At 54.7% G+C, this 24,563-nt stretch overlaps 6 protein-coding genes across 6 annotated transcripts; 3 read left to right on the top strand and 3 right to left on the bottom strand.

Moving 5' to 3' along the window:
• Nucleotides 1-6,443: 6,443 nt before the first annotated feature.
• J4E93_008758 (uncharacterized protein) lies at nucleotides 6,444-8,403 on the top strand (the record flags this gene model as incomplete). The annotated part of the gene is made up of 4 exons (XM_049346656.1): nucleotides 6,444-6,582; nucleotides 6,628-6,816; nucleotides 6,868-7,000; nucleotides 7,050-8,403. 4 exons carry the CDS (start codon nucleotides 6,444-6,446, stop codon nucleotides 8,401-8,403), a joined length of 1,815 nt encoding a protein of 604 aa, XP_049196076.1.
• Nucleotides 8,404-9,785: 1,382 nt separating this feature from the next.
• SAC6 (Fimbrin, actin-bundling protein) lies at nucleotides 9,786-11,909 on the top strand (the record flags this gene model as incomplete). Its single annotated transcript, XM_049346657.1, has 4 exons — nucleotides 9,786-9,808; nucleotides 9,880-10,090; nucleotides 10,139-10,842; nucleotides 10,889-11,909. 4 exons carry the CDS (start codon nucleotides 9,786-9,788, stop codon nucleotides 11,907-11,909), a joined length of 1,959 nt encoding a protein of 652 aa, XP_049196077.1.
• Nucleotides 11,910-13,670: 1,761 nt separating this feature from the next.
• Nucleotides 13,671-14,927, bottom strand: J4E93_008760 (uncharacterized protein; the record flags this gene model as incomplete). The annotated part of the gene is made up of 2 exons (XM_049346658.1): nucleotides 13,671-14,441; nucleotides 14,508-14,927. The coding sequence occupies 2 exons, from the start codon at nucleotides 14,925-14,927 to the stop codon at nucleotides 13,671-13,673; spliced, it is 1,191 nt and encodes a 396-aa protein (XP_049196078.1).
• Nucleotides 14,928-15,483: 556 nt separating this feature from the next.
• Nucleotides 15,484-17,391, bottom strand: J4E93_008761 (uncharacterized protein; the record flags this gene model as incomplete). Its single annotated transcript, XM_049346659.1, has 3 exons — nucleotides 15,484-16,612; nucleotides 16,881-17,327; nucleotides 17,375-17,391. The coding sequence occupies 3 exons, from the start codon at nucleotides 17,389-17,391 to the stop codon at nucleotides 15,484-15,486; spliced, it is 1,593 nt and encodes a 530-aa protein (XP_049196079.1).
• A 2,303-nt stretch (nucleotides 17,392-19,694) lies between these two features.
• Nucleotides 19,695-21,879, top strand: J4E93_008762 (uncharacterized protein; the record flags this gene model as incomplete). Its single annotated transcript, XM_049346660.1, has 5 exons — nucleotides 19,695-20,262; nucleotides 20,313-20,377; nucleotides 20,435-21,200; nucleotides 21,303-21,626; nucleotides 21,827-21,879. 5 exons carry the CDS (start codon nucleotides 19,695-19,697, stop codon nucleotides 21,877-21,879), a joined length of 1,776 nt encoding a protein of 591 aa, XP_049196080.1.
• Nucleotides 21,880-22,430: 551 nt separating this feature from the next.
• On the bottom strand, nucleotides 22,431-23,968 carry J4E93_008763 (uncharacterized protein; the record flags this gene model as incomplete). The annotated part of the gene is made up of 3 exons (XM_049346661.1): nucleotides 22,431-22,797; nucleotides 22,854-23,712; nucleotides 23,899-23,968. The coding sequence occupies 3 exons, from the start codon at nucleotides 23,966-23,968 to the stop codon at nucleotides 22,431-22,433; spliced, it is 1,296 nt and encodes a 431-aa protein (XP_049196081.1).
• Between the last annotated feature and the right edge of the window lie 595 nt (nucleotides 23,969-24,563).

Here is a 24,563-nt window from a genome sequence, read left to right on the forward strand (position 1 = left end):
TTTATCCAGCCGCCCACTACAAAGGGCACGGGTAGCACACTTTGCTCTCCTTAGCGAGCCGGCGTTGTATCGAGAAGATATCGAAGGTAGCGTGTTTCCAGTAGATAGCGCAATTGCGCTTGCACGCGTTATCTGTTCGCCTGTTGCCCGGCGAAAGTGCATCTTTGGATAAAGATAATTCGATGTATGAAGCATCGATACCGACGCAGCCGCTTTCTGCAGTCGTTTCCCGGGTCGCTATGTGTCCGTACAGCTGGGTCCGACGGTCAACACAGCAAGGACCTCGCGGTAGGCTGAATACACCCATGGAACCCATCGCCGCCTATGCATAGTTGCGCTGAGACCCTTCTTAGAACGTATGTTCCTCAATTTGAGTCATTCCAAGGTTCTTGATGATCGTATGTAATCCGCTTGATAGCGTGGGGCATTCTGCAGTGTACCCTGAGTTGTGGCAAGACATACAACTGACGCATGTAGGTATGTCGTGCGGATCATACCGCCCTAGCGACAAGCGACTCTGCTGCGAGATGGCAGCCTGCTTTGGCTGCCGTTGAGATGCTGCATGGAGGCGGAAGTCAACATGTGTGCGCCCAACGGCGACTTCCTGACTCAAGTGACGACTCCAAAACGTCTGCGTCGCTGCCGGCACTTTAGATGTACATACATACACTGAGTGTGCGGCGCAGCGGGGGGAGCACGGCCGTCTACTTCACCCTAGCTCGCCGTCAAGCTTTTAGATTGCTTCAACCTTCGACTGAAGATCCGAGGTACAAGAATAGAAGAGCGGTGAAGGCTTCGCTTCTAGAGGATGTTTGTTGCCGGCAAAACGGGTAGTCATCTCAACCGAACAATGAACCCCTCACTTCGATTGTTCATTGTGAACTTTGTTGAGCATCGAAGAGCATCTGGAGTGCAATCGAAAAGACGCTAGAGAACGTCGGAACAAGCGAGTCGTCCACAGAGCGTGACAAAGGGTGGGGCGAAAACCCATGAAGCAAGACCGGTGAGCGTGTCGACCCGCCAATCACAGGCAAGCGCCGCACCCCACGAGCTGCAAGGAGCGGTCGTGGCTTACTTGCTCCGTCGATACCCCGATAACGGCTCTGCTGGCTCCTGACGTGGCCAGTGGTGATTGGTAGCCGAACGCCTATCTGAACGCTTGAACGAGGATGTGGTGCTGATCCATATGGAAGCATGGGCTCGAGAATGACCGTCGCGGAAGAATTCAATATCTCGCTCTGGGTCAAGGACGGTCGCTTCGCACTCGTGTGCTATCAAGCGAAGACGTGAAATTGTCAGTGGAACCGCACGTGAAGGCCTTGTTCCAACAGTTCGATCGAGCCGTGATGGTGGACGACGGCGGGGCACGAGCTTGGCTCAGGCCATGCAGGGATACCCTACATCACATGCATATGCAAGTGCGGCTTGCTGCATACGCGGCGTTATCCAATCGAAGGCTAGATTGTCCCAAGCGCGGCCGCATCGCGGGATTGCCTCACGCTGCAGGAACGTTCGTACAGGTGTTCGAGATGGTCTTCAACTTGGACATTGAGAATGTTTTGTTTTCTCTTGAGCGTCCTTCGTAGATAAGCAGATGATTAGCTTGATAGTCGTACTAAGCAGGTCCAGGGCGACGCCCTCCTCCGGGGATACAGACAGCTGTGGTCCGAGTACAGATTGCGCTTTATTGCCAGTTGGACAGGAATGTACACAGACCCCACTACGTGGCCACTACACGAGAACACGATGCTCGAGGGAGCTAAGGCTGATGCAACAAGAGTCGCCCTTTTCATGAACCCTGTCAAAGGATCGAGAATAGAACGCCGGTCTGGTGCTGAGAGGTTGAAACCTCTGGGCGCTCTATCGGATCGGTCAAGGACGGTATTTGCTCTGACACACTGATGTTGCCAGTCCCGACTGCCGCTGTGGTGGTGGTCAGCAAGTAAGAGGTAGAGACAGGCGCGGGCCTTTCTCCACGACCCGCTCCCACATCGCGCCGGCTGCACTGCACGTTTATTTACACCTGTGCATATCTGCTAGCCACGGTAGTCCACGCGACGAGGGTGTGACTGCGCCTTGGTGAGGAGATAGTGCGCACAGCTCCTTGAACGTAGACTTACACACGGTAATACGGTGCGGGTCGCTTGAGCTTCTGGTCCTACCTTTTGCCTCTGATGTGATTCACATGCTAGCAACTGTGCTACCGCACTGTAATAGAGTTCCTGGCATGGCCATTCCAATCTTGGCGAGGATCAACTGATGATGCGATATGCTCCGACAGCCCTCATCTGATGGCGTCAGTAGTGGTACAGGTGTGCGGGAATGTTGTTCCCGACCAGACTTGAGACCACATGTTGCAAGATAACATGGGGAGGATTGGTCGTGAGAGCATCAATGTACGCTCCGCGGCTAGCAGGGGGGGATCAGATGGATGCGAACAGTTGGTTTGGCGCCTGAGGCGATAACATGGGCAGGACAGGTGCCAACTGTCAAGTGGCTGGCCTGCTTTGAGTCCCAGAGTCGAGGCTGTCACCGTTCGCATGGTTGTGGCAGGGATGGAGGCGGATTCTCCCGTGCGCTGTGCTGCGAATCCCGTGACGCAGTGACATGGCAGGGCGTTTCTCGCTTTGAGGATTGCGGCGAGGGAGGCGTCCGGCCGTATTGCTGTTTCAGCTGGCCGAAAGGAATGCCCTTGTGATACTGCACTAGGACATTGCCAGGGTACTGGGTCAAGAGATTCCGACAGCGAGACACGGTGATGAATATTGAGTTGCACTCATAGCGCGGTAGTGCGGGTGGCTGTTGAGGGCGCAGTAAGAAAGCGTGACCTCTGCTTGGCAGGGCTGCTTGGGGCTAGCGTCGCCAGCGCATCTACTCACCGCAACTAGTGGGCATCCTATCAAACTCTGCGGCGTCCACATCCAACGTCAAGCCTAAGCCTGTGTCACTGTCGGCACGTTTGTCCATCGATGGCAGTGTGGAGGGCTTCCAGCATCTATGGTCGACACGGCGGACATGACATGGCTGTCGCACACAGTCGAGTCTCCACACGTTGCACCTGCTTCACATGCTCGCTTCATGTCTTGCGTGTCCAGGCCGTCGAGTGGATAAGCCGATGGCAATGATAGACGCTGGTCTCAGTCCATACCGTCGACTACACAGCCAATCAAACTGGGTCTGACCAATACCAGACCAAACAGCCAGCTGGCTTGCACGGCCTACCGTCCGTCTATCCCGCTCGCTCTCGGGCCTCATCCCTGCGACAGTTGGATGGGGCGCCCATTTAGCCTGAGCAGGGAATTCGCACGGCATCAGGGTGTCGAGAGACATTCGGGAAGCTGGATCTCATCTACGTCCTGCCCGAAGCATCGATTGCCGCTGTGAAAGAGGAAAGAATGACGAAGTTGGTCAGCCCATGGGCGTGCCGCGGCAGTTGAGCCCGTTTCAGAGCGAGCGTGGCTGGCCGGCAGTGCTGCAGTGTCCCTCTCTGCTTTTTCGTCTCAGTGAGCACTACCAAGCGTCCCGCTCTGACTCGCAGCAGTGCAAATCATCGCGCCAGCCGGGCCACTCAGCAGCACCAGCCGACTGTGCGTGATATGGACCCAGACGTTTGACCTGGGGCTTTCCGATCGCTTGTTGGGATGCGTTTCTGGGCTATGCTCCGCATCAACGCGGTCCGGCGCAGCTTAGTCAAAGGCTGCAGCCCTTGCGCGACTGCTCCCTATCACTCCACCGCTGACTGACTAGGTGTATTCGCACAGCGCGTCAAATATCTCCGGCTACTCTCAATGGCCCCATGTATTCAGCCGTGTTATCCCCATCGGGAGCCCATCCGATGCCTCAGGAAGCGGCACACTGGTGAAAAAAAGTAGGCGCCCGCTAAACCTGGAGCCCACTATCCTTGCCCGCCATGTCATCACCAGTGTCTAGGAAACTGAAGGGAGTCTGGAGGGAACAAACAGGAATAGCAGCAGTCTGAAGGTCCCTGAGAGGTGCTCATGGCAGCAGGCGTGCGAGAGGACGCATCTGCTGTCGTGTTTCTTTGGGCCAGGGTGGTGGCTGGCACGAGAGTGCTATGCTCGCTTGCGTGCATAGTGGTCGTCGCGGTATAGCCTCGCAGCCCTGTCCCTGTCATCTCGTTCTCCATCCAGCGCCCTTGTCAACCGCACCGTCGGCGGATCAGCCCAGTCAGCATGCTCCAAGGTGGAGTCTGTGCATCGAGAGCGAAACGGCCTGCCTTTCACGGGACTGTTGCTCGCGGGTCCAGGCTGGGTGCGCAAGCCGGGCCACCCCCATGCCATCGTGTCCTCTGCGACTCTCACCAAGCCCGATGTGAATTTAGATTGTGTGCTCGCGGCGGCTCGTGTGTGTGTGCAGCGCTGAGTCCCCAGAAGATCTCCACCACCCGTGCCTAGGTACAGTAAAGAGCCTGCACCTTGGGCGCACCGTCTCTGGCTTCACGCGCTGCTGCGGCCTCATCTCGACTGCATCGCCTGTCTCATTGAGCCGCTCCTGCAAACTCGCGCCGGCCCGTTCACGCAGCTACAGCGTTTCTCTACGGAACAACTTGCCAGCGACGCCCATCGCGCACTGACAGTGTAGAAGCATTGGACACGCCGCCTGCAAAAGAAGCGGCCACCTCGAACAGACTACCTGGCGGGGCGTGCGCTGCTCGCCTGTCTCGGTCAGCCCTCTTAGCTGCGGCCTGCCTGCTGTCGAGCGCTGCAGAGAATCCTGCAGCATCGCCGTCAAGAACGACTTCCTTCTCCACACGCAAGCAACCGTCCAGCGTCGTTGTTGTCCGCACTCTTCGCGTTCGTTCGTTGAAGAATTTGGTAAGTCAAAGGGTCTACCCACTCTCTTCTGCTCTGCCACGCTCGAATGCTGCCCGCCGGACACGCCGCCTGCGTTTCCTCTCGCCTATCTGTCGCGCGTTGTCTGGTTGGTCCAGCACTAGCAAGAGGTCCCATCCCAACCACCTCCGCCTCTAAACCCTCCGCCTCCCCACCGCAGTCTGCGAAGAAGCCTCTCTGTTGGCTTTCCCTGTTTACATCACATAGACGGCCGCTTGTTGATTGTCTTGCACGCTCTTCTTCCTCTTTTCTGTCCCACGTGCGAGTACTGACGCGTGCTGCGCGTAGTGTTTTCTTGCAGGTGCAGCGGTTATCAGTATCGATACAGCTCGGCCCGCATTAACGAAGCGCGACGACGTTACGACCCTTCACGACAACAACACTGCCCACGCCCACGTCCACCCTGCAGCACATGTTTCGAGCCCGTCCAGCCATCTCCAGCTATTCTTCCAGACCGGCTTTCGTCAATTCGTCCCTTTGCGTGTTTTGCACCTGAGCGTCAAAAGCGTTGTCGACTACCAGCTCTTCCTGCTTCACGACTGCAACGACGTAACGACTAGCTTTTTGACACTTTAGCATTGTTTGCAGCGTTCGAATTTAGCCTGCAGCTTCACTCGCGCCTTGAGCCTCACGTCGCGTCTATTATCGACAAAACATCCTGGTCAGTTCCTCCATTCACCATTATCACCACTGCACCCCCAAGTCCAATCAGTCCGGCCCACCACCCTTCACTCGACTCTTCTTATTGCACTCTCAAACTTGCCTCTCTAGTTGGATCTGTTTGCACACGTGTCTGGCCGCATCTCGTTGGCTGCCGCTGCAGTAGACCGATTTCGTCTTGAGGAAGCAAACAACTAACTTGCGGTGAAGATCATTCGTCCTGTCAACCTTCTGCGGCAAGCTATAACATCAGCGAGCTATCGTCTGTCGGATACGTGCGCGGATACTGCAATCTAGTTTCGTGAGCGTCGACTGATTGCTCCTCCACAACAATACGCTCGGCTATCGTGAGGACTGACTCGAGTTTCCTCGCGAAAAGCTTCTCGAAGAGCGACACAAGGGACTTTTACGCGAAAACACGTCAATACCGTAAAGCTGGAGCTCCCGTCGATTTCGTCGGTCCACGCCCGCGGCCCCGTCGATACCTGGTACCAATCCCACTACCAGCCCAAGCCTGCAGTGTCCAACGAGCGTCTGCCTGCCCTACCCCAGATACAATCGCATCCTAGCGCCTCGTCAAACTCCTCTTCCCCTCGAGGCGACTCCATTAGCTCAGGTTCAGTGGTCGGTGGAAGCGCGGGTTCCCATACATCTTACGCCGCATCGATCAACGGTCAGACCGCTGGGTTCAAGACGCCCTCTCCCGAGCACACTCCACAGTCTATCCGTCGCGACTCTCACGTCAACGCGCAGTCACCGTTCGGCACCCAAGACGGATACGGCTTTGCTACGGGCGGCTACAACAGCATGAACCAGATGCAATCGTATGCTGACGTGCATCAACCCCACATGGCTACCGCTACCCACGCTCCTGCGTCCGCTCCCCCTTCGGGCTTGTCGCATTACTCGTACCCCCCGCAACAGTCTTCGATGATGCAGCCTCAACACCAGTACAGCCAAGGCCCGCCTGGATATCCATATGGCTACCCTACTGGTGTCCCTTCGCAGATGCCTGCTTCTTCTGGTTCAATGAACCCGGCTATGGTACCTTCAACGCTCCAACTTCCAGGTAAGCTTGATTTCGTCTCCTCAGAGATAAAACTGACTCTTTTAGCTATGTCGTCCGGAGCCCCCGCATCATCACTACCCGGTTCGCAGAGCTATCAATCTCAGACCTTTGACCATACTGGCCAGGTCGCTCCCCCAGGAATGAAGCCCCGTGTGACCGCCACACTTTGGGAAGACGAAGGCAGTCTTTGTTTCCAGGTTGAAGCCAAGGGTGTTTGTGTTGCTCGCCGTGAAGGTATGTTCAGTCTTCAATCATATGACTGAATATCGAGCTGACTCGTTGTAGACAATCACATGATCAACGGCACCAAGCTTCTCAATGTCGCAGGAATGACTCGGGGTCGTCGCGACGGCATACTGAAGAGCGAGAAGACGCGCCACGTTGTTAAGATCGGCCCAATGCATCTCAAGGGTGTTTGGTAAGTGTAACCACTTTGAATGTGACTTTCATACACTAACTTGAGACAGGATTCCTTTCGAGCGAGCTCTCGAGTTTGCCAACAAGGAGAAGATCACCGAGCAGCTATATCCTCTGTTTGTCCACGACATTGGAGCACTGCTTTATCATCCCTCGAACCAGACGAGGGCAAGTGTAGGAAGCGCTGCCATGGCTGCTGTTGGGAACCGGAGACCTGACCATACGCAGACACATCAGCGATACCTGTCCGGACCGGCAGCGTCGCAACCTCCATCGCTCCATCATCACCACTCGATGAGCAACCCGATCGGTGCTGCCATGTCTCAACCACCGCATGCTATCCAGCCGCACCCCTCGTCAGGTCGCCCAGGCATCGACCGGGCTCACACTTTCCCAACTCCTCCCACGAGCGCCTCAAGCATCATGGGTATGGGCAACCAAGGTAGCTCATACGAGTGGAACGGCGCCAACGTCCAGAACTCCCAGGGAGGACAGCCACTGTCGATTGACACTGGACTAAGCAACACGCGCTCTGTACCAACCACCCCCGCCAGCACTCCACCTGGCGCTGTGCAGCAGGGTATGTCGTACGCATCTGGTCAGAGCTTTGATGGCTCCAGGCCCTTGTACTCTGGACCACCATCTCAACCAGGCCAATACGCGCAGGGCCAGCCCATGATGGGATACCGTCAAGACGGCTCTTACCCAAAGACGGAGATGGCACCACCATCGCGCATCAGCGATGTGCCAGATGAGGGCGATGTGAAGCCAGCCGATGGCATGATGCCCCAGGGTAGCGAGCAGGTGGCTCCTCCTCAAGCTGGAAGCGAGGGCGACCACGAAAATGAGTACACGCACTCGAGCGCTCCTTACAACGGAAACAGAGGCCCTTACGGATACGCCTCCAACGGTGCACCCGGCGCGATGCACCCCGACCACGCCCACCTGTCTCCGGAGATGACGGGATCGCCCCATCAAAACGGGTCCGGACGAGCCACGCCTCGATCGGCAGCTACCGGTCAACCCCAATGGAACCCGGGCTACTCGACGCCGCAGCGCCAGGGACCCCCTTCCAGCAACCTCTACAGTGTTATGAGTGATCCCCGAGGTGCGCCTAACGGTAACGCAGCTCACGATGCCTACCAGGGTCCCGGCGCTGTCTCGCAGTACTCGACTCAGGGATACCCTCCCTCCAACGGAGTGAACAACTCGGGTAAGCGCGGTCGCGACGACGAGGAGCAGGATCCGTACCGCCCTGACAGCGTTCAAGGCGACGACATGGGTGGCCTCAAGAGACGCAAGACTATGGAGGGCGGTGCAGTTGGTGGAAACTACGCCGACCCCAACCCTGGCATCCAGCGCGCGCATACCATGACAGCCCAGGCTCAGCGTACCAGACGGTAATCGGACTCATTCGCGCAAGCATTCGGGTGGTCAGCTGCCTGTTCTCACATTAGAAGGCGGTTTGGCCTCTATCTACAGCGATTTCGCGGCATTGAGCGAGCGGTCTTTTCAGCAGCAACACAACATGGTACCTCGACATTCACCAGCAGACTCACCGACCGGAACGTAACGACTCGGGGCGACCCAGACGCCCACCTTGTCGCTCTCTCGTATTTCCTAGTGTTTATATTTCCTTTGGTTATGTCTCTTGTCTACATTTCAACACGTTTCGGCATTCACGACTTTAACGACCATTTGCTTCTCGGAACGAGTGTTCCACCACACCATATCCTGGGCTTTGAGTCTCATGATATACGACTTCTGCATGCGGCACGAGCACGTGCAAGTCTTGTACATTCTACAATCACGTCTTTTAGTGTTCTGGAGCTTGGAAGAATACGGAAGCTTTTCGGAGTCGGTCGTGCTGCCACCTCAGTAATCCTCTCGCTCGACATACGCCAACACACCCACCGTTAATACCGGACACATTTGGCAGTGCGACGGACGACGTAAGCGACACAACTCCAGTACTCTTTCCTGCTTGGGAAACAAGGGCGCGTCACGTTTGACGAAAATGCAGGCGTACACGACGGGATGTTCACGCAATGATGACATTGATTTGGCGGGCATGTCTAGAGTCGACATGTCGGCCTGTTGTTTTTTACTAGGTGGTGCGTTCGGGCTGAATAGCATACGGACAGCCGTCAAGCCACTTTGAGCGTTTTAGGAGACGGGATGGTTTAGTGTCTTATTTTCGTAGGACGAGCGGGCGACATGGACCTTATGATGTTAATGAGGGAATCAAAAGCTCTTTTTCCACTGAGACGATGCGTTCGCGTTTGACTGTGATGAAGTGTGATGTGCTGTGATGCGTTGTATGTATGCGGCTTTTTCATAAGTAGAGACTAAGGCTGGCTCTAGCGACGGGTGAGGTGGCAATGGACACCGCTTCACACACTAGGGACCCATGGAGGCTTTGGGCATTGACGACGGGTGGGCGTTGTCGAGAGATGAAGCGGCGAAAAGATTCAAAGGCATTGCGCGTCCAGGGGTACGAGATGGTCGTGTGTGCCACCTGGTGTGTGGTCGAGTTGGGTACAGGTGAAGGGATAGCAGCCTAATGCAGGGAGCGCGGTGACGTGCGTACGTAATCCGGGATCAAGTTGCGACCTGCCCCTCGAGGCGTCCGTCTTGGCAGTCGCCCCACGTCGTCATCGGGTAAGCAAAACAGAGGCTCAAAGTCGACGAACGCGCATCCAGAACGAGGCGGAGCCAGGCAGTCACGTTGCCGCCCAGTATATCCTTCCCGCTGTGCTAGACTTCTGTCCACCTGCACCGCCAACATGAACATCATCAAGCTACAAAAGTACGTGGGCGCGCTGCCCTTCTCGCGGCATCCGCTGGCTTCCACGGTAGCTAACAGGCCATTGCGCACAGGAAATACCCCCAGTTCGAGCAGGGCGAGATCTTTGGCCTGCAGGATGCCTTCCGCAAGCTCGACGTCGACGACAAGGGCTATCTCGACGAGGGCACCGTCATCAAGGCCGCCCAGCAGTCGGAGCACCAGCCCTACGACGTGGTGCGACAGGCCCTAAAAGAGGTGGAACTCGACAGCTCGCGGAGAGTAGAGCTCGATGACTATGTAGATGTACGCAATCCAGCATGCTGCGCGGCACGTGCAAGCTAACCGCAACAGCTCATCTCCAAACTGCGCGTCTCGTCGCCTGCCCAGCAGCGCATGTCGACCGGCCCAACCCGCCCGCGAGCCGGCACAGCTTCCAGCGTCAACTCGCCCTCGAACCCAGGTCACGCTTCGAAAGGCAGCGTCGGTGGTGGCAGGATCCAGGTCCAGGGCTCTTCGGCAAACGTCACCCACACCATCAACGAAGATGAGCGCACCGAGTTCACGCGCCATATCAACGCCGTCCTCGCCGGCGACCCAGATATCGGCGACCGCCTGCCCTTCCCAACCGACACGTTTGAGATGTTCGACGCCTGCAAGGACGGACTGGTCCTGTCCAAGCTCATCAACGACAGCGTGCCGGACACCATCGACGAACGTGTGCTGAACAAGCCGGGCAAGAAGATCAAGTCGCTCAACAACTTCCACTTCACCGAGAACAACAACATCGTCATTGAGTCGGCCAAGGGTATCGGGTGCTCCGTCGTCAACATTGGCAGTGGAGACATCATCGAAGTACGCGAGCACTTGATTCTGGGTCTGATCTGGCAGGTCATCCGGAGAGGTCTGCTCGGCAAGATTGACATCAAGTTACATCCTGAACTGTACAGGCTACTCGAGGACGACGAGACACTCGAGCAATTCCTGCGCCTTCCCCCGGAGCAGATCCTGCTGAGATGGTTCAACTACCACTTGAAGAACGCCAAGTGGCACAGGACGTATGTACAAGCTCCATCGTACTCGTTATATAGCTAACCTTCTCAGTGTCTCCAACTTCTCCACCGATGTCAAGGATGGCGAGAACTACACCGTCCTCCTCAGCCAGCTCGCCCCCGAAACCTGCTCTCGCGCGCCGCTCCAACAAACCGACCTTCTTCAGCGCGCTGAGATGGTCCTGCAGAACGCCGACGCCCTCGACTGCCGCAAGTTCCTCACGCCCACATCGCTCGTAGCTGGAAACCCGAAGCTCAACCTGGCTTTCGTCGCCAACTTGTTCAACACACATCCCTGCCTCGACCCCATTACCGAGGAGGAGAAGGCCGAGATTGACGACTTTGATGCGGCGGGAGAGCGCGAGGCCCGTGTCTTCACTCTGTGGCTCAACTCTCTCGACGTCAAGCCTGTCGTACAATCTTTCTACGAGGATCTCAAGGACGGCACAGTTATCCTACAAGCATACGACAAGGTCATTCCGGGCAGCGTTAACTGGCGACACGTAAACAAGCCGCGCGAAGGCCAGGAGCTCATGCGCTTCAAGGCTCTCGAGAACACCAACTACGCCGTCGAGCTCGGCAAGCAGGTCCAATTCTCGCTACCAGGTATCCAGGGTGCCGACATCACGGACGGCCAGCGCACACTCACCCTCGGTCTCGTATGGCAGCTGATGCGCAAGGACATTGTCTCGACCCTCAACGGCCTCGCCCAACAGCTCGGCAAGCGCGAAATCTCCGACGCAGACATGATCAAGTGGGCCAACGACATGGCACGCAAGGGCGGCAAGAGCACCCAGGTCCGCTCCTTCAAGGACTCTTCCCTCGCCAACGCCGTCTTCCTGCTCGACGTCCTCGCCGGCATGAAGCCCGCATACGTCGACTACGACCTCGTCGCCCAGGGCCGCAACGACGACGAATGCTACCAGAACGCCAAGCTGGCTATCAGTATTGCGCGAAAGATGGGTGCTACCATCTGGCTTGTGCCTGATGATATCGTTGCTGTCCAAAGCAGGCTTATCACTACTTTCATTGGTAGCTTGATGAGCACGCATGAGAAGATGGGTGGACAGTAAGCGCAATTGTATGGGATCGTCTTGACTGATTGTAAGCCTTTTGAGGCGGATGCGTAAACGATGGAACGAACGCCCTATGGGTGAAGCGTGCGAGCGTTTTTTTGTGTTTTTGAAAAATAAAGTTTATTGCTGAATGAGAAAACATCATCGTTGTTCACTGTCATCGTTCGTCGAGTTCAGCTTTTTGTTTGAAGTCATATATTCAATATCGATGCCATTTGGGTTGGACGTGCAGAATTAGACAGACATAAGCCGACGTTGTCGTAATTTTGTTCAGATCTGGAAAGCTTGGGAAGAAAGCCGAAGCACACACATAACGACTCCTGTTGCGAGTTTTGGAAGGTTCTGCTTGCAAATCTCATTATCGTTCTTCTCCATGATATCCTCCTGATTGGCTTTTTTTGTGGTATCAGGATCGCGATCTGCAACTCAGCATGACGCCGACAGCTTTGACTTTGATTCCTCTGTGAGTATTTGCAGAGACGGAGGGAACAGGAAGCGACATGACTGTCTTGCTGATCTTTTTTGGAGTTTTGTTTCGCAGCGTTCCAACGCACTTTTTCCATGCAACTTTGAACTCTACCTTTTGGAGCATACGATCTGATTCAATTTGGCGGAAAGATGGAGAAGGAGCACAGCGGCACAAAGGCATGCGACGTGTGCATGTGCGATATTGGAAGGCAGAGAAGACCCATCGCGCTCTTTTCCAGATTTTTGTGGTTGTTTCTGACTTGGGAATGGCGGAAGAGAGGAACATCAAGCGTTTGTTGAGATCTTTTGGGAGGAAGCAGACACATTTTGACGCTGAGTAGTGATTTTTGGTGCAGAGAGAGGTGGATGTGGAGAGTGTCCAGGTGTATTGAAGCAAAGACCATGATAGTTTGCCACTGCTCTTTTGAGAGGAAACACACACATCGGAATTGTGTAGATGTTGTTTGGTCCAGAAAGAGGTGGAGGTGAAGAGTGTGAAGGAGGTCCAAGGTCGAGAGAAGATAGCTTTTTATACACGACGACGAGCGGGAAGTGTCTGCGGCGAAGTGCTGGAGATACGACATGGTGTCGTGGCTTAGATGTTTTTGAAGTAGCTGCAATGCTTTGGCGGAAGCCGACATGGAACTTTTTCCTGGTGTTTTTGTTGTTGTGCACAGAGTTGAAGCAGATGCCATGAGTCCAGTCGAACGTATCTTTGGAAGATGCCTAGGTAGGCTGGATGTAATCAAGGGCCTGGACTTGGAGAAGGGAGGAAGTAGCCATGGCCGGGTTCGTACTTCTTTTTGTTGCGGGAGAGATGAGAGGACATGACTGATGTCCGAGTGTCTTTGAAGTTTTGCGGCATGTTTCTTGGTTGCAGAGAAATCTCGAACATCCTTTCGAAGCTCCGGGCTTTTGGTAGTATGCGGTCTTGTTTTGCTGGGACCGGAAGGCGGCAAACGGATCATCCAAGACTTGTTTTGGAGTTTTGAGAAAAGAAGGACATGAGGTATTGTGAGAAGACTTTTGGAAAGCCACGTATTGTGGTGGTAGATAGGAGAAAGAAGGAGGTAGAGAGTATTATCGAGCTTATATACTGCCTCCAAAACAGAAGACGAGATGACGGGGTGTCGGAGACTACAACGTGGCTTCGAGAACTTTCAATTTTGGAAGAAGATAATATTGTACACAAACATGATACGAAACTCACCTTCGCACTTGGTCATGCTTTATACAACTATGGCAACTACTTATTCACTCCCGTAGCTTTCCTTCTCCATAGGTCCTCGCTCACGTCCTCATCCCCCCACTCCTAACCCCCATACTAACCGCCTCCGTCCCACTACTCTTCTCCCACCCATCCGCCTTCCTCCTCCCCAACGCCCTCCTCAATATCCATTCCTTCGCCGTAACCTCTTCCTCGCCCTCCACATTCTCTCCCTCAACCAAACTCCTCAACAAAATATCATCCTCAGGCCGACAAAAATACACAAGACTATACCTCTCAACACTCCCCTGTTCCCCAGGCGGCGCAACAACACGATGTATATTACTCCTCAACGCGCCGTTTGAGAACTTGACGAGTGCGTCGCCGAGGTTGACGATGCAGTGGCCTGGTAAGGGACGGACATATGTCCAACCGTCTTCGCATAGTTTGTTTTCGATGGCTGTGGGTGGTGGGGATGTAGATGTTGGTGCGAGAGGGGATATGTGGGATGGCAGTCTGACTTGCAGACCACCCAGGCGGTTGAACAGAACAGTCACGCTTCCGAAATCTGTGTGCTCGCCCAGTGCGACGCCTTTGAGTGATTGTTCTTGTGGTGGTGCCTTGACGAAGCGGATTTGGTCGCCTGATGAAGCGTGAAGGCGGTGGATTGCGGGGAGTCCGCCTGCTTCGCGCGTTTCTGTTGCTAGAGGGAGACGAGAGGAAATCAGGGATGCAATAAGCATGCAGATTGCGTGGGAAGAGGTGATGTAGGATTTGTATAGGTCGCGGTGTGGGTTTAGGACCGCTGGGGAGGGAAGAGGGTCGCTGAGGCTGAAGATATCGTCTTTGGAGATCTGGAAGTCGTGGGTTAGTAGTTGAAGTAGTAATGTTTGAGTTGAAAAGGAAGGAGGAGCATGTACATTATAGAATTCGTTCCGGTCTTTCGTTCCTTGCTTATCGACGTAGCCTTCGCCGTAGCCTTTGTAGCCAAAGTAACTGCCTTGGTCTTTCAAATCGTATTTGATCTTCTCCGAGACATCTAGATCGTAGAACTCGCGCATTACTTGGAATAGTTTGTCCACATCTTGGAGTAACGCGTCGCCGTCGACGGCAGTATCATTATTGCCACTATCCAACTGCTTGGAGTTGCGGACATCCAAGTAGAAGAAACCCAATTCGCGACATGCCTGCCAGCACCTGTTTTGTTCTTCTTCGTCGCGGTGAAGTAACTTTTGGAGCGAGATGCGGAGAAGAGGGGCGGTGGGTACGTTGTCGGGGAAGACTGGGAGATCGGGAAAGGAATCGCGTGGTGGGGATGGAGAGTGGTCTGAGTGAGGCATGGCGAGTAGATGTCAGATGTTTCATGTGGTGAACTACATCGCGGAGGAACGCAAGATACGTGCGTTGTTCGCATGCAGTGGGCCGGGTATAACTCATGGCGTTAAGATTGAGAAGTGGAGGAGCGCGTGGAGAACGCGGGGTAGCCTCGGATAGCTAGGGCGATAGACGACGTCAAGGCATGACGATGGGGACGAGAAGGAACGATCACAACAACATGAGGCAGACATCACGATGCATCAGACAAGGTTAAAGGAGACGCAATTCATTAACTATCCACAGATGTAGCTCCGATATTTCCACCACCCGAACAAGCAGACATGAACACCGACCCAAACACCGAGAGCGATAGACACGGATCGATGCCTGAGAGCGCCATGCTACCCGTCAAGTGACGATGCAAAAGTTATGAACACAAGTATAAGATGAGGGGCCATGAGCAAGCAAACGCCTAAGGGATGATTGAAGATCGAACGTTTGAATGAGACCTGAGTAGTGTTAGATGATGCGCGACAATAAGCATTGAAGGTGATGATGCTTACCATTGACGAGATGTTTCTACAACCTGGATCCGTGGACAACCTTGTAGTCGACAGCCATCTCCATACCATCGTCATCGATGACGAGGATACGGACGCTGCCACGGCCGTTGTCGAAGGACTCGGTCAGGCGGGAGATGAGACCGCTCTGGTCAAGGACGGGAAGACCCTGCTTGACATCGCCAGACTCGGTCATGGCAACAACGCGACCGTCCTCACGGATGTCAAGAACACGGTACTGCTTGAAGACAGGTCCGAGCATGTTCTGGACAACGACGGAAGGAGCCGGGTTGGAGATGAAGGAGGACTCCTCATGGAGCTGCTTGGTGAACAGGTCAACACCGAGGTAACGGTGCTGGCCAGTCTGGGAGGAGGTGGTGATGCGGATGACCTGGCAAGGGCGGCCCTGGAGGATCAGGAGGTCGCCAATGCGGATGTGGTGGCAGGGGATGGTGATAGTCTTGGTGGAAGCCATCTTGCGGACTGTACGGACAGAAGTCGGGACAGGTGCGATAGAAGCGGAGACGGGTGCGGGTGCGTGGGTGATTGAGTGGGAGTGGGCAGGTGCAGCAGCAGAGACTGTGGACCTGGGAGGGGCTGGGGCTGGGGAGCTGTGGACGCGAACGACCCTTTCAACTGGAGCTCCGGATTGGACGGGACGGGCAGGGGCAACAGAAGGAGTAGCTGAAGTGTACTTCTCCTTAACGATTACCTCTTCACGGTCGTCGTCGTACTTGGCACCGGGGTAGGAGTGCTCGTGAGAGTGGTGGTGACGGTGAGGGTGGATGGGGTGTTGGATACGGTCGGCGACCTTGTGAGCGGCGTGGGAGATTCCTTGACGAAGCGAGTGGTATTGGCCCTCGTTGTCGTAATATCCCATATCACGCTTGCGGTGCTTGGGGGGTGCGGCAGTGGAACGAGCAGATGATTCTACTCGGACCTCAGATGGCTGGTGGGAGGCAACAGACTCGACGTGCTTGCTGCTGGGGAAGGTGTCGTGCTTGGTGGTGTAAGTCTCCTTCGAGTAGCTTGCACCGGCGACGATGGGACGGGTACGTTCGCGAATCTGACGTTCAGTAACGTCGATTTGGGATGGAGCGTAGTCGGTGGCAGGGCCGTGGACTGTATTGAAGTGTCTATCGTAGGTCCTGTCCTGAACCTCGACGTGGGAGTGGGATGATGTAGGAGGTTGGGGGTGAGGTTGGTAGCTGAAGGAAGAAAGGAAGGTCAGCTTTGGGTTGGGCAAGGAAGAGCTTAGAGGAGGTGAGGGAAAAGTGGGCCTGCATGTCGCTAGGACAACAACAGATGAAAGGGGTTAGCGGCTAGCGCGTGGCTGGGTGCCGCTAAAGTCAGGGGGTTGGTCTGTTGTGCTGATCCGTGCGAAGATGCGCTGGCAAAACAATGGATCGGACTTACCGGTCGTGGGATCGCTCAAACTCTACGCGGTCAGTACGCTGAACGTGCTGAGAATGAGGCTGGGGCTGGGGCTGTCCGGGCTGTCTGTAGCGAGTCTGCTCGTGGATATGTAGCTCCTCACGGTGCTGGGGAGGCTGCTGAGCGTGAAACTGCTGGGGCTGGGGAGCCTGCTGAAACTGCTGCTGCTGCTGGGGAGGCTGGGGACGACGGAGGCGCTCTTCTTCGTAGATGCGGACCTCCTCCTTGACGTGTGTGTCGTGGTGCTGCTCCTGCTGCTGTTGGGGAGCCGGAGGAGGAGGGAGGACGGTAGCGGAGAAGGATTCGTGGACCTCTTCGTGACCTTCCCGTCCGTGAGAAGCCTGTTGCTCGAACTGTGCTTCCTGTTCTTCTACCTTGACGCTGGTAGATTCCTTAACTTCCGCGTTCCGATACGCAGACGGGAAGACACTGAAGGGGATCGGAACCTGCGCGGATTAGCATAATTGCTTATACACTCGCGGTGAGAGAGCATACTCGTGCTTCAAAATCCAGTTTGCCGGAGTCTGGTCGTTCGTTCCTGAAAACCCTTCGAACCGTTCGAAAACAATTCGAAAGGAATCAAGAAGAACTTCTTGGCTCCTTTGAGGGTCTCACGTGGAGATATTTGGAGATATAGGATCTACTGAAGAGTCGCCAGCTTTATGGTGTTGACGTGCAGCAGCTTGAAGATGCGCAATTGGATGCAGTAGCGGGGTGTAGGTGGAGGAGTGATGGAGTCAGGCTGGCCGAGGAGGGGGATCAAGTAGATTGGCGGTCAGTCGGATCACTGTTGTGTCGGCGTATCGATGGTCGCAGGGTTGTGGAGGCTGGGAAGCTTTGGCAGAGCTGTTCGAGCTGGGCCTAGCGTTATTGACACGGTGCACTAGCGCGTATCAGCTTCCCCTTTTTCCCAGCCATGGACCGATTCAACCCCAGAGAACCCATCACATCCTGGCGCTTCTCGCACCGAGGTAATTTCGGACGCGCAACTGATCTTAGCACGGCTGTTGACCGGGCAATGGCCAGCAATTGGTGTCGCAATCCAGAGTCGAGTCGCATTGGAGCTCCACAGAGCTGCCGGGAGCTTCCCCGACCTGGCTGCAGCTCCACGACCATGGCCATTGGCAGTGGGCCGATCCCAATGTTGCGTGGTATGCTTCAATTGGGGCCGGACGGCCTGCTCATGCATGATGCGCCAGCTCCTCCGCGAAGAGAGGCATTTTCAGCTCAGCCTATCCATGTCGCGCGCGGCCAGCTGTTGATAGCTCCAAGCCTCTCCCCAGCCACCGCGTTTTCGTCGCGTCATAATTGGTCAGAGCTCCATATTGCTGCAGCCCGAAAAGCATGGCTGCAGCTGCGTGGCCCGACGATCACGGATCCGCCGGACTATCACGTGCGAGACGGTTCATCGATCGCGGTCCAGGTGCTGCAAATTGACGCGGACTGGGTGAGCTGTCCGGTCGCTTGTGGACTCGACGCATGTGAACCGTGGTTCTCAACGGCTGTCCGCATCATCGTCCCCACGACGTGCGCCCGCGTCTGACATGCAGCACCTGCCGCAGCGACGGTTTCGTGATTGTGGAGAGTTTAGTGATTGGATTGGTGTGCTACAAGGACTGTGAGGTCTGTCAATGTCACGTAGCTGTTGTACGGTGTTCGCACTGAGATTGTCAGCAGCCTATACCCAGGAGCGAATGGTCGCTATAGTTCGGACAGTCTGCTATGCATGCCTCCAAATAGCTCCTGCAAGATCTGACTCTTTTTTCTGCAATGCGCTTTTCTCTATACTTTTCCCTGTGTATACGTTGTCATACATAGCAACACTAACAACTTGTAACAAGGATATAGAACCGACGTCGGTTTGGCTTCGGGAAGTCGATGACCCGACGAAGCATTTCCGATGATTTTTGCGATGGCGGATGAATTTTCCGATCGCAATGACGATGGAACTTGCGACCTGCTTCGATGGAGGAGTTGAATGATTAGGCGAAAATCGACGTTGGCTGGCTGCGACTTCCAGTTCAGTAGCTCTTCGCGCTGTTGTGTTGCATCTTGGCTGCCAGTATAGGTAGGAGCGACTACACGTCCTCGTATCTGCTCTCTATACCCTTCTCGGTCTTGCTATATCGTTCATTACATGATCAGTCTCATGCATGGATCATACTCGTGGACGCCTGTAAACTTCCCATTCCATCGCGCATTATGTCATGTCTTCATGAAGCTCTATCCTGTCGCCCTTTCCCCCTTCTAGATCGGCTAGCATCTGAAGCGGCTAGCGAGTTTGTGTTGTACTCGGCACATGGCAATGCTCACCAGACTGAATGTTGCCATTGCTGTTACCATGAATTTCCCGCTTCAATGCAATACTTCGTCTTCTTCATGTCGGGTTACCTATGAAGACGACTGTATTGAGAGCCACACAGTACAGGATGTACTACAGCTTCTAGTCAACCAACGCCTACTTCTATCGTTAGGCTCTTGTACTTTCCGTCGTGCCGTTGCATTGTTTATCGAAGAGCGAGAGAACAGAATACATTCGCTGTCAGAGTTATTGTTAGAAAGAGCTCTCAACCATCGTCCCTCTTTCCAGTTCAGACAGTCTGCAAGAACAAACACCACATCAAGGCAGCTACGATGGATGCCACAGGCCAGATTGGGAGACATCTATCTCTATGATATGCTTCCATCTTCTCCATGACAACACGTATTGCTTACCTTGATAGCATTCATCACCCCATTGTCTATTAGTTTTCTATTCGACCATTCATAAGCTGTTGAGTACGTCCCAGCTCCAGCATGCGTTTCCCATTCACGGCGCTCCTTGCGTCGATGATACTCGCAATATCAGCACAAGCCCGATTTGTCATATACGCAGACGAATGGCACCCAACGCGTCCAAACAACCAACGAGATCGAGCTGGCATCGACCATGTCATCCTCGCCTTTGCCCCAGCCAACGCAACAGCTACGTTCCAGCCGAAAGTCCCCGTACACACCATCCGCACTGAGTTCCCCAACGCAAAGGTAATGATCGCTGTTGGCGGCTGGGGTGATACGGCTGGTTTCTGTCAAGCCACGAAGTCAGACGCATCGATGTTCGCGTTTGCCGCCGATATTGCCACTATGCTTGCCAGGACTGGAGCGGATGGAGTCGGTGAGTACAACATCTACGAACATTGGTTAGTTGTGAATACTGACAAGGAAGACATCGATTGGGAGTATCCCGGCGGCAATGGTGCGGACTACAAACAAGTGACGAACTGGGATCAGACTTACCAGATCGCCGCGTTTCCCAAGTTGCTCGCAACTGTTCGTGCAGCTATCGGGAAGAAGCTGCTTTCGATTGCCGTGCCAGGAAAAGAAAGTTAGTCATTCTCCATGTCTCTAAGGTGAGGGTCAACTGACGTGTAGTAGTCGATATGCTTGGGTACACTCGAACAACCGGACCTCAGATCTGGCCATCCGTCGACTTCATCAACGTACGTGACCATTCCTAACCTCAGCCGAACCATCAGAAGCCATACTAACTTCCCCAGGTGATGAGCTACGACCTAATGAACCGTCGAGACACAGTAACCAAACACCACAGCTCCGTCGCCGACGCCGAAAACAGCATAAAAGACTACCTCGCCATGGGTGCACCTCCCTCCAAGCTCAATCTCGGGTTCGCATACTACGCCAAATACTTCACCACGCAAGGCGACTGCAGTGCCAGCCCACTCAACTGCCCCATCGTCCTCGCGGAAGATGCACAGGGCAAAGACACACTCACCTCTGGCGCCTGGACCTTTGAGAGATCTCGCATGCGCCCCGTTGATGCCTCCTCTCTGACCGTATCCCAAGACGGCACCTGCGGTCCAGAGAATGGACTCAAGTGTGAGATAGGCTGTTGTTCCCAACACGGCCACTGCGGTACTTCGCCTGAACACTGCAACGGCGCCTGCCAACACGCGTTTGGATCTGGATGCACGGACGCCGATGTAGCAGCTTCATGGCAGCTCGCAGCCAAAGACGGTATTACTGACGAAGTAGCCGGCGGACAATACTACTTCGATGCCACAAACCGCCTTTTCTGGACTTGGGACACACCGGAACTCATCACGAGGAAATTCGACAACATCGTCCGCAAGTACAAGCTCGGAGGCGTCATGGCGTGGAGTCTAGGTGAAGACAGCGCAGACTGGAGTCATATTCGACACATGGCGAAGGAGGTTGCCAAAGGAGGACTCGGTTTGACGACTGCCAGCGACTCCAACGAGCCAGTCGATCGCGACATGTACGCAGAGCTCACTCATTACTGCTGTCAAAACATTTCCCATCCAGCGAATACCGTGATCTACCCACCAGCATTCATAGTTCCAATCTCTTGGCATACTATTAAGGTAGATTGCGGGGATGGAAAAGGGTTGGTTTACTGTCCGGCACTTCATCCGGACCACTACGATGGCAATGACTCGGTTCAGCCCATATTGAACGACGATGGCCTTGTCGAGATGCAATACACCTCAGACGCCCTCCAAGCGACGCCAACTAAGCTCGAACCAACCGCACACAAGACTCCGGAGCCTCATTACCGTGTCTTTTTGGAATGCATGGGCGATGATGGCTGGCTGATAAGCTGTCCGGAATGGGTCACCTCGAGTGTTCTTCATGGAACCGCAACCGAGCCCACACCCGCCTTACTCGAGACCCCGTCGCCGACTGACGGTGTCTTTATAGAATGCCTGGGTGAGCATGGCGGCCTAACTCGCTGTCCGCAATACTACACAGACGCCGTCGTATCCAAACATTCTCAACTCCACATACCTGCACTCCAGACTCCGTGGCCAACACCCTTGCCGACTGACGGTACTTTTCTCGAATGCAAGGGCGAGGACGGTTGGTTGACTTCGTGTGGGGTATCGGCCACGCAGGACTTTCTATCGCAGATGAGAGACTACAATGCACTGCATACTCCCACGCCGATTCCCTCGCCGACTAGAAGTGTTCATTTCGAATGCCTGGGTGAGCATGGTGGCTTCACTCGCTGTTCGCGTTCCGTCACGGACAACTTCCTATCCAGTCATTTTTCACTCGAAGCAGCCGGACTCGAGACCCCGTGGCCAATGCATCAGAACCCTAGTGCTGTTACGACTGCGGTTGCTACCGAGACTGGATTTACTGCGCATATCGGTATACCTCAGGCGCATGAGAGTGGGCTTCCTGGTGGATCTTACGGTATGCGTAGGCGTGAGAGGGTACACAAGGCGTGAGAAAAGTGTTTTGCAGAAGTCTTTCTGGATGCACAGCGATGTTTCGTTCCGTTTTTCATTGTTGTTTGAGTTTGCAAGACGGAATGCTTTGGGCAGTCGACGTCGCGTTGTTTCTCCGTTTGTAAAGTAGCGTGCGATTAATGAATTACTACTCTTTGCTCTCACGACACAAATATCGTGGGGGTCCTATACTAATACAATCATCCCATGTGCCACTTCATCCAAGCTTGACCCAAGATTTGTGCCCACCCTGACCCCATTTCAATCCATTAGAGGGAGCCTATGCCTTGACGGTACTCCTCTTCATGCCCTTCCTCGCGTTCTTTTCCCTCTCCTTCTCGAGGAACTTGCGCTGCTCATCGGCGCTGAGACGGCCCAACTTGGCGTCTCTCATCTCCTTCTTCGCCTTGTCAAGCGAGAGCTTCCTCTCCTCGGCCTTCTCTTCGTCGTCAGCCTTCTTGATCTTGGCGATTTGCTCGTCGCGGGTCTGCTTGATGCGGCGGAGGGCTTCAGGGCGGAAGTGTCCATGAGAGGCAAGCTGGTCGGTAAGACGGAGGAAGTACTGGAAGATGGGCATGGTGGTGGAGTAGTCCGAGGCGAATTTCAGGGAGAGGCTGAGGCGCTTCTTAGGCTTGGTCTCGTCGAGGCTAGGAGACGTTAGCTTAAACCATGTAATAGAGGGATTAAATGCTGGATGACTTACGTCCTGGGCGCGTTAATGGGCTGGTCGCTGACGATGATGGCCTCGAAGCTGTCTCCGGCGTCGTTGACAGCCTTGATGAGCTCGGGTGTGAGCAGCATGTCCGTAACCTCAGCGCTCTCGCTCATGACAGTGACCCAGACAGGCAACTTGGCGTGGTCGCGCGTGCTAGTCAGAGACAAGTCGTAGCGCTCATCGCGCATGCGCTTCATGATATCCTTGTGTACAATTGCGAAGACGAAGCCATCGAAAGAGCTGTTGGTGACCTTCTTCGCGTCGGCTTGGCCATACGAAGGAGCGAACTTGGTCTCCCGGCCATCGAAAACGTAGGCGGTAGCCTCAAGACGCTCGCTAGGTGCAGGGAAACTTTCAAAGAACAGGGGAAGCACGCTCTCTCCCAGCCACATGAAGGGGTTGGCGCGCTTGTAGAAGCTCAACTTGAAGTCGACGAAAGCAACGTTCTGGCGTCCAGTCGCGTATGTCTGGTACTCGTCGGCCTTCTTCTCCTTGAGCATGCTGTCCACATCGGCAACCGCTCCCTCTCCGTCTGGGCGCGTGTAGCCGACTTGGGCGAACTCTTGGGTCAGGACAGGGGCGTGAGCCTTCATCCATGCCTTGGCCTTGCTGCGGTTGCGCTTGGTACCCCAGAGGTGAACCGCGATGAGAGCAACGAGGAATGGCAGGATGTACATCTCCAGCTTGAAGTCGTCCATGGTGGTGCGCTCCCACACCCGGTACCATGCTGTATAGGGCCGGTTGTCGCCGAGGCTTGTAGGAGCGGCTTGCGCTGCACCGGTACCGGTCGTGAAGGACGAGATGGCAGCGGGCGTGGGCTCAGGAGCGCCTGCATAGTCGGCGAAGTCTGGTTGGTGTTAGCGCAGCCATTGGTCATGTATGTTGATAGTCTCTGCAACATCCGATGCTATCCTCAAGATATCCTCGCGACTCCATCTCCTGTCAAGAATTCGAGTATCGCAAAGGGGTCTCGTGTGGTCCCGCATCCCAGGCTGGTGGCCTCGCGGTCGCGCATGCAATGTAGTTTACGTACCATCATCACCAACAACTGGAGCCTGGACAGGCTTTTGGCCACCGAAGAGACCCTTGACGAAGTCTGCCATTGAGTCGATGCGTCACAACGAAGGAGCGTACGTGGAGATTTGGCGGCGCGGGAGGTGGTTTGGAGGATCTCGGCTCGGTTCCACGTTCCAGGCACTGACCTCATTTTACAGCGACTAGCACGCATGTGGAGGGGCATCTGGGCAAGCTACCCCAGAGCTCCTCGTGGCCCTGCGCTCGAACGTGCTATAGCTTATTGTAGAATTTCAGTAGAGAATACTGATATTAGATACTTGGTGACAATGGCTTGCCAAGCTGCTCATATGAACTAGTTTTCTCCACACTCAATCGCGATAGGCATTGTCACTCTCTTATAACCATTGGAGCTCGATGTAAAGCTCATTACAAACCAAGTAATAGTAAAGTTCAATATCTCACACGAATTCGCAAGGCCTGACCGAGACGTCTCTTCAATGTCCTCATGATGTCAACCTGGTCATTGCCGCAAGTGGCGGTCATCTGTGTTCTGTTTCCCAGGTCATACCTGGGTGGCAGCATCATCGCAGAAAAAATGAACGCAGCGTGAAGTGACAATGAAGATTGTTCTATACGGTCTGACAAAAGAGATGTTGCAATGGGTAAAGGTTTGTCGATTGA

The sequence above is a fragment of the Alternaria ventricosa genome (genome assembly GCF_023758065.1).
Source record: "Alternaria ventricosa strain BMP 2768 chromosome Unknown scaffold_18, whole genome shotgun sequence".
NCBI classification, from domain to species: Eukaryota; Fungi; Ascomycota; class Dothideomycetes; order Pleosporales; family Pleosporaceae; genus Alternaria; species Alternaria ventricosa.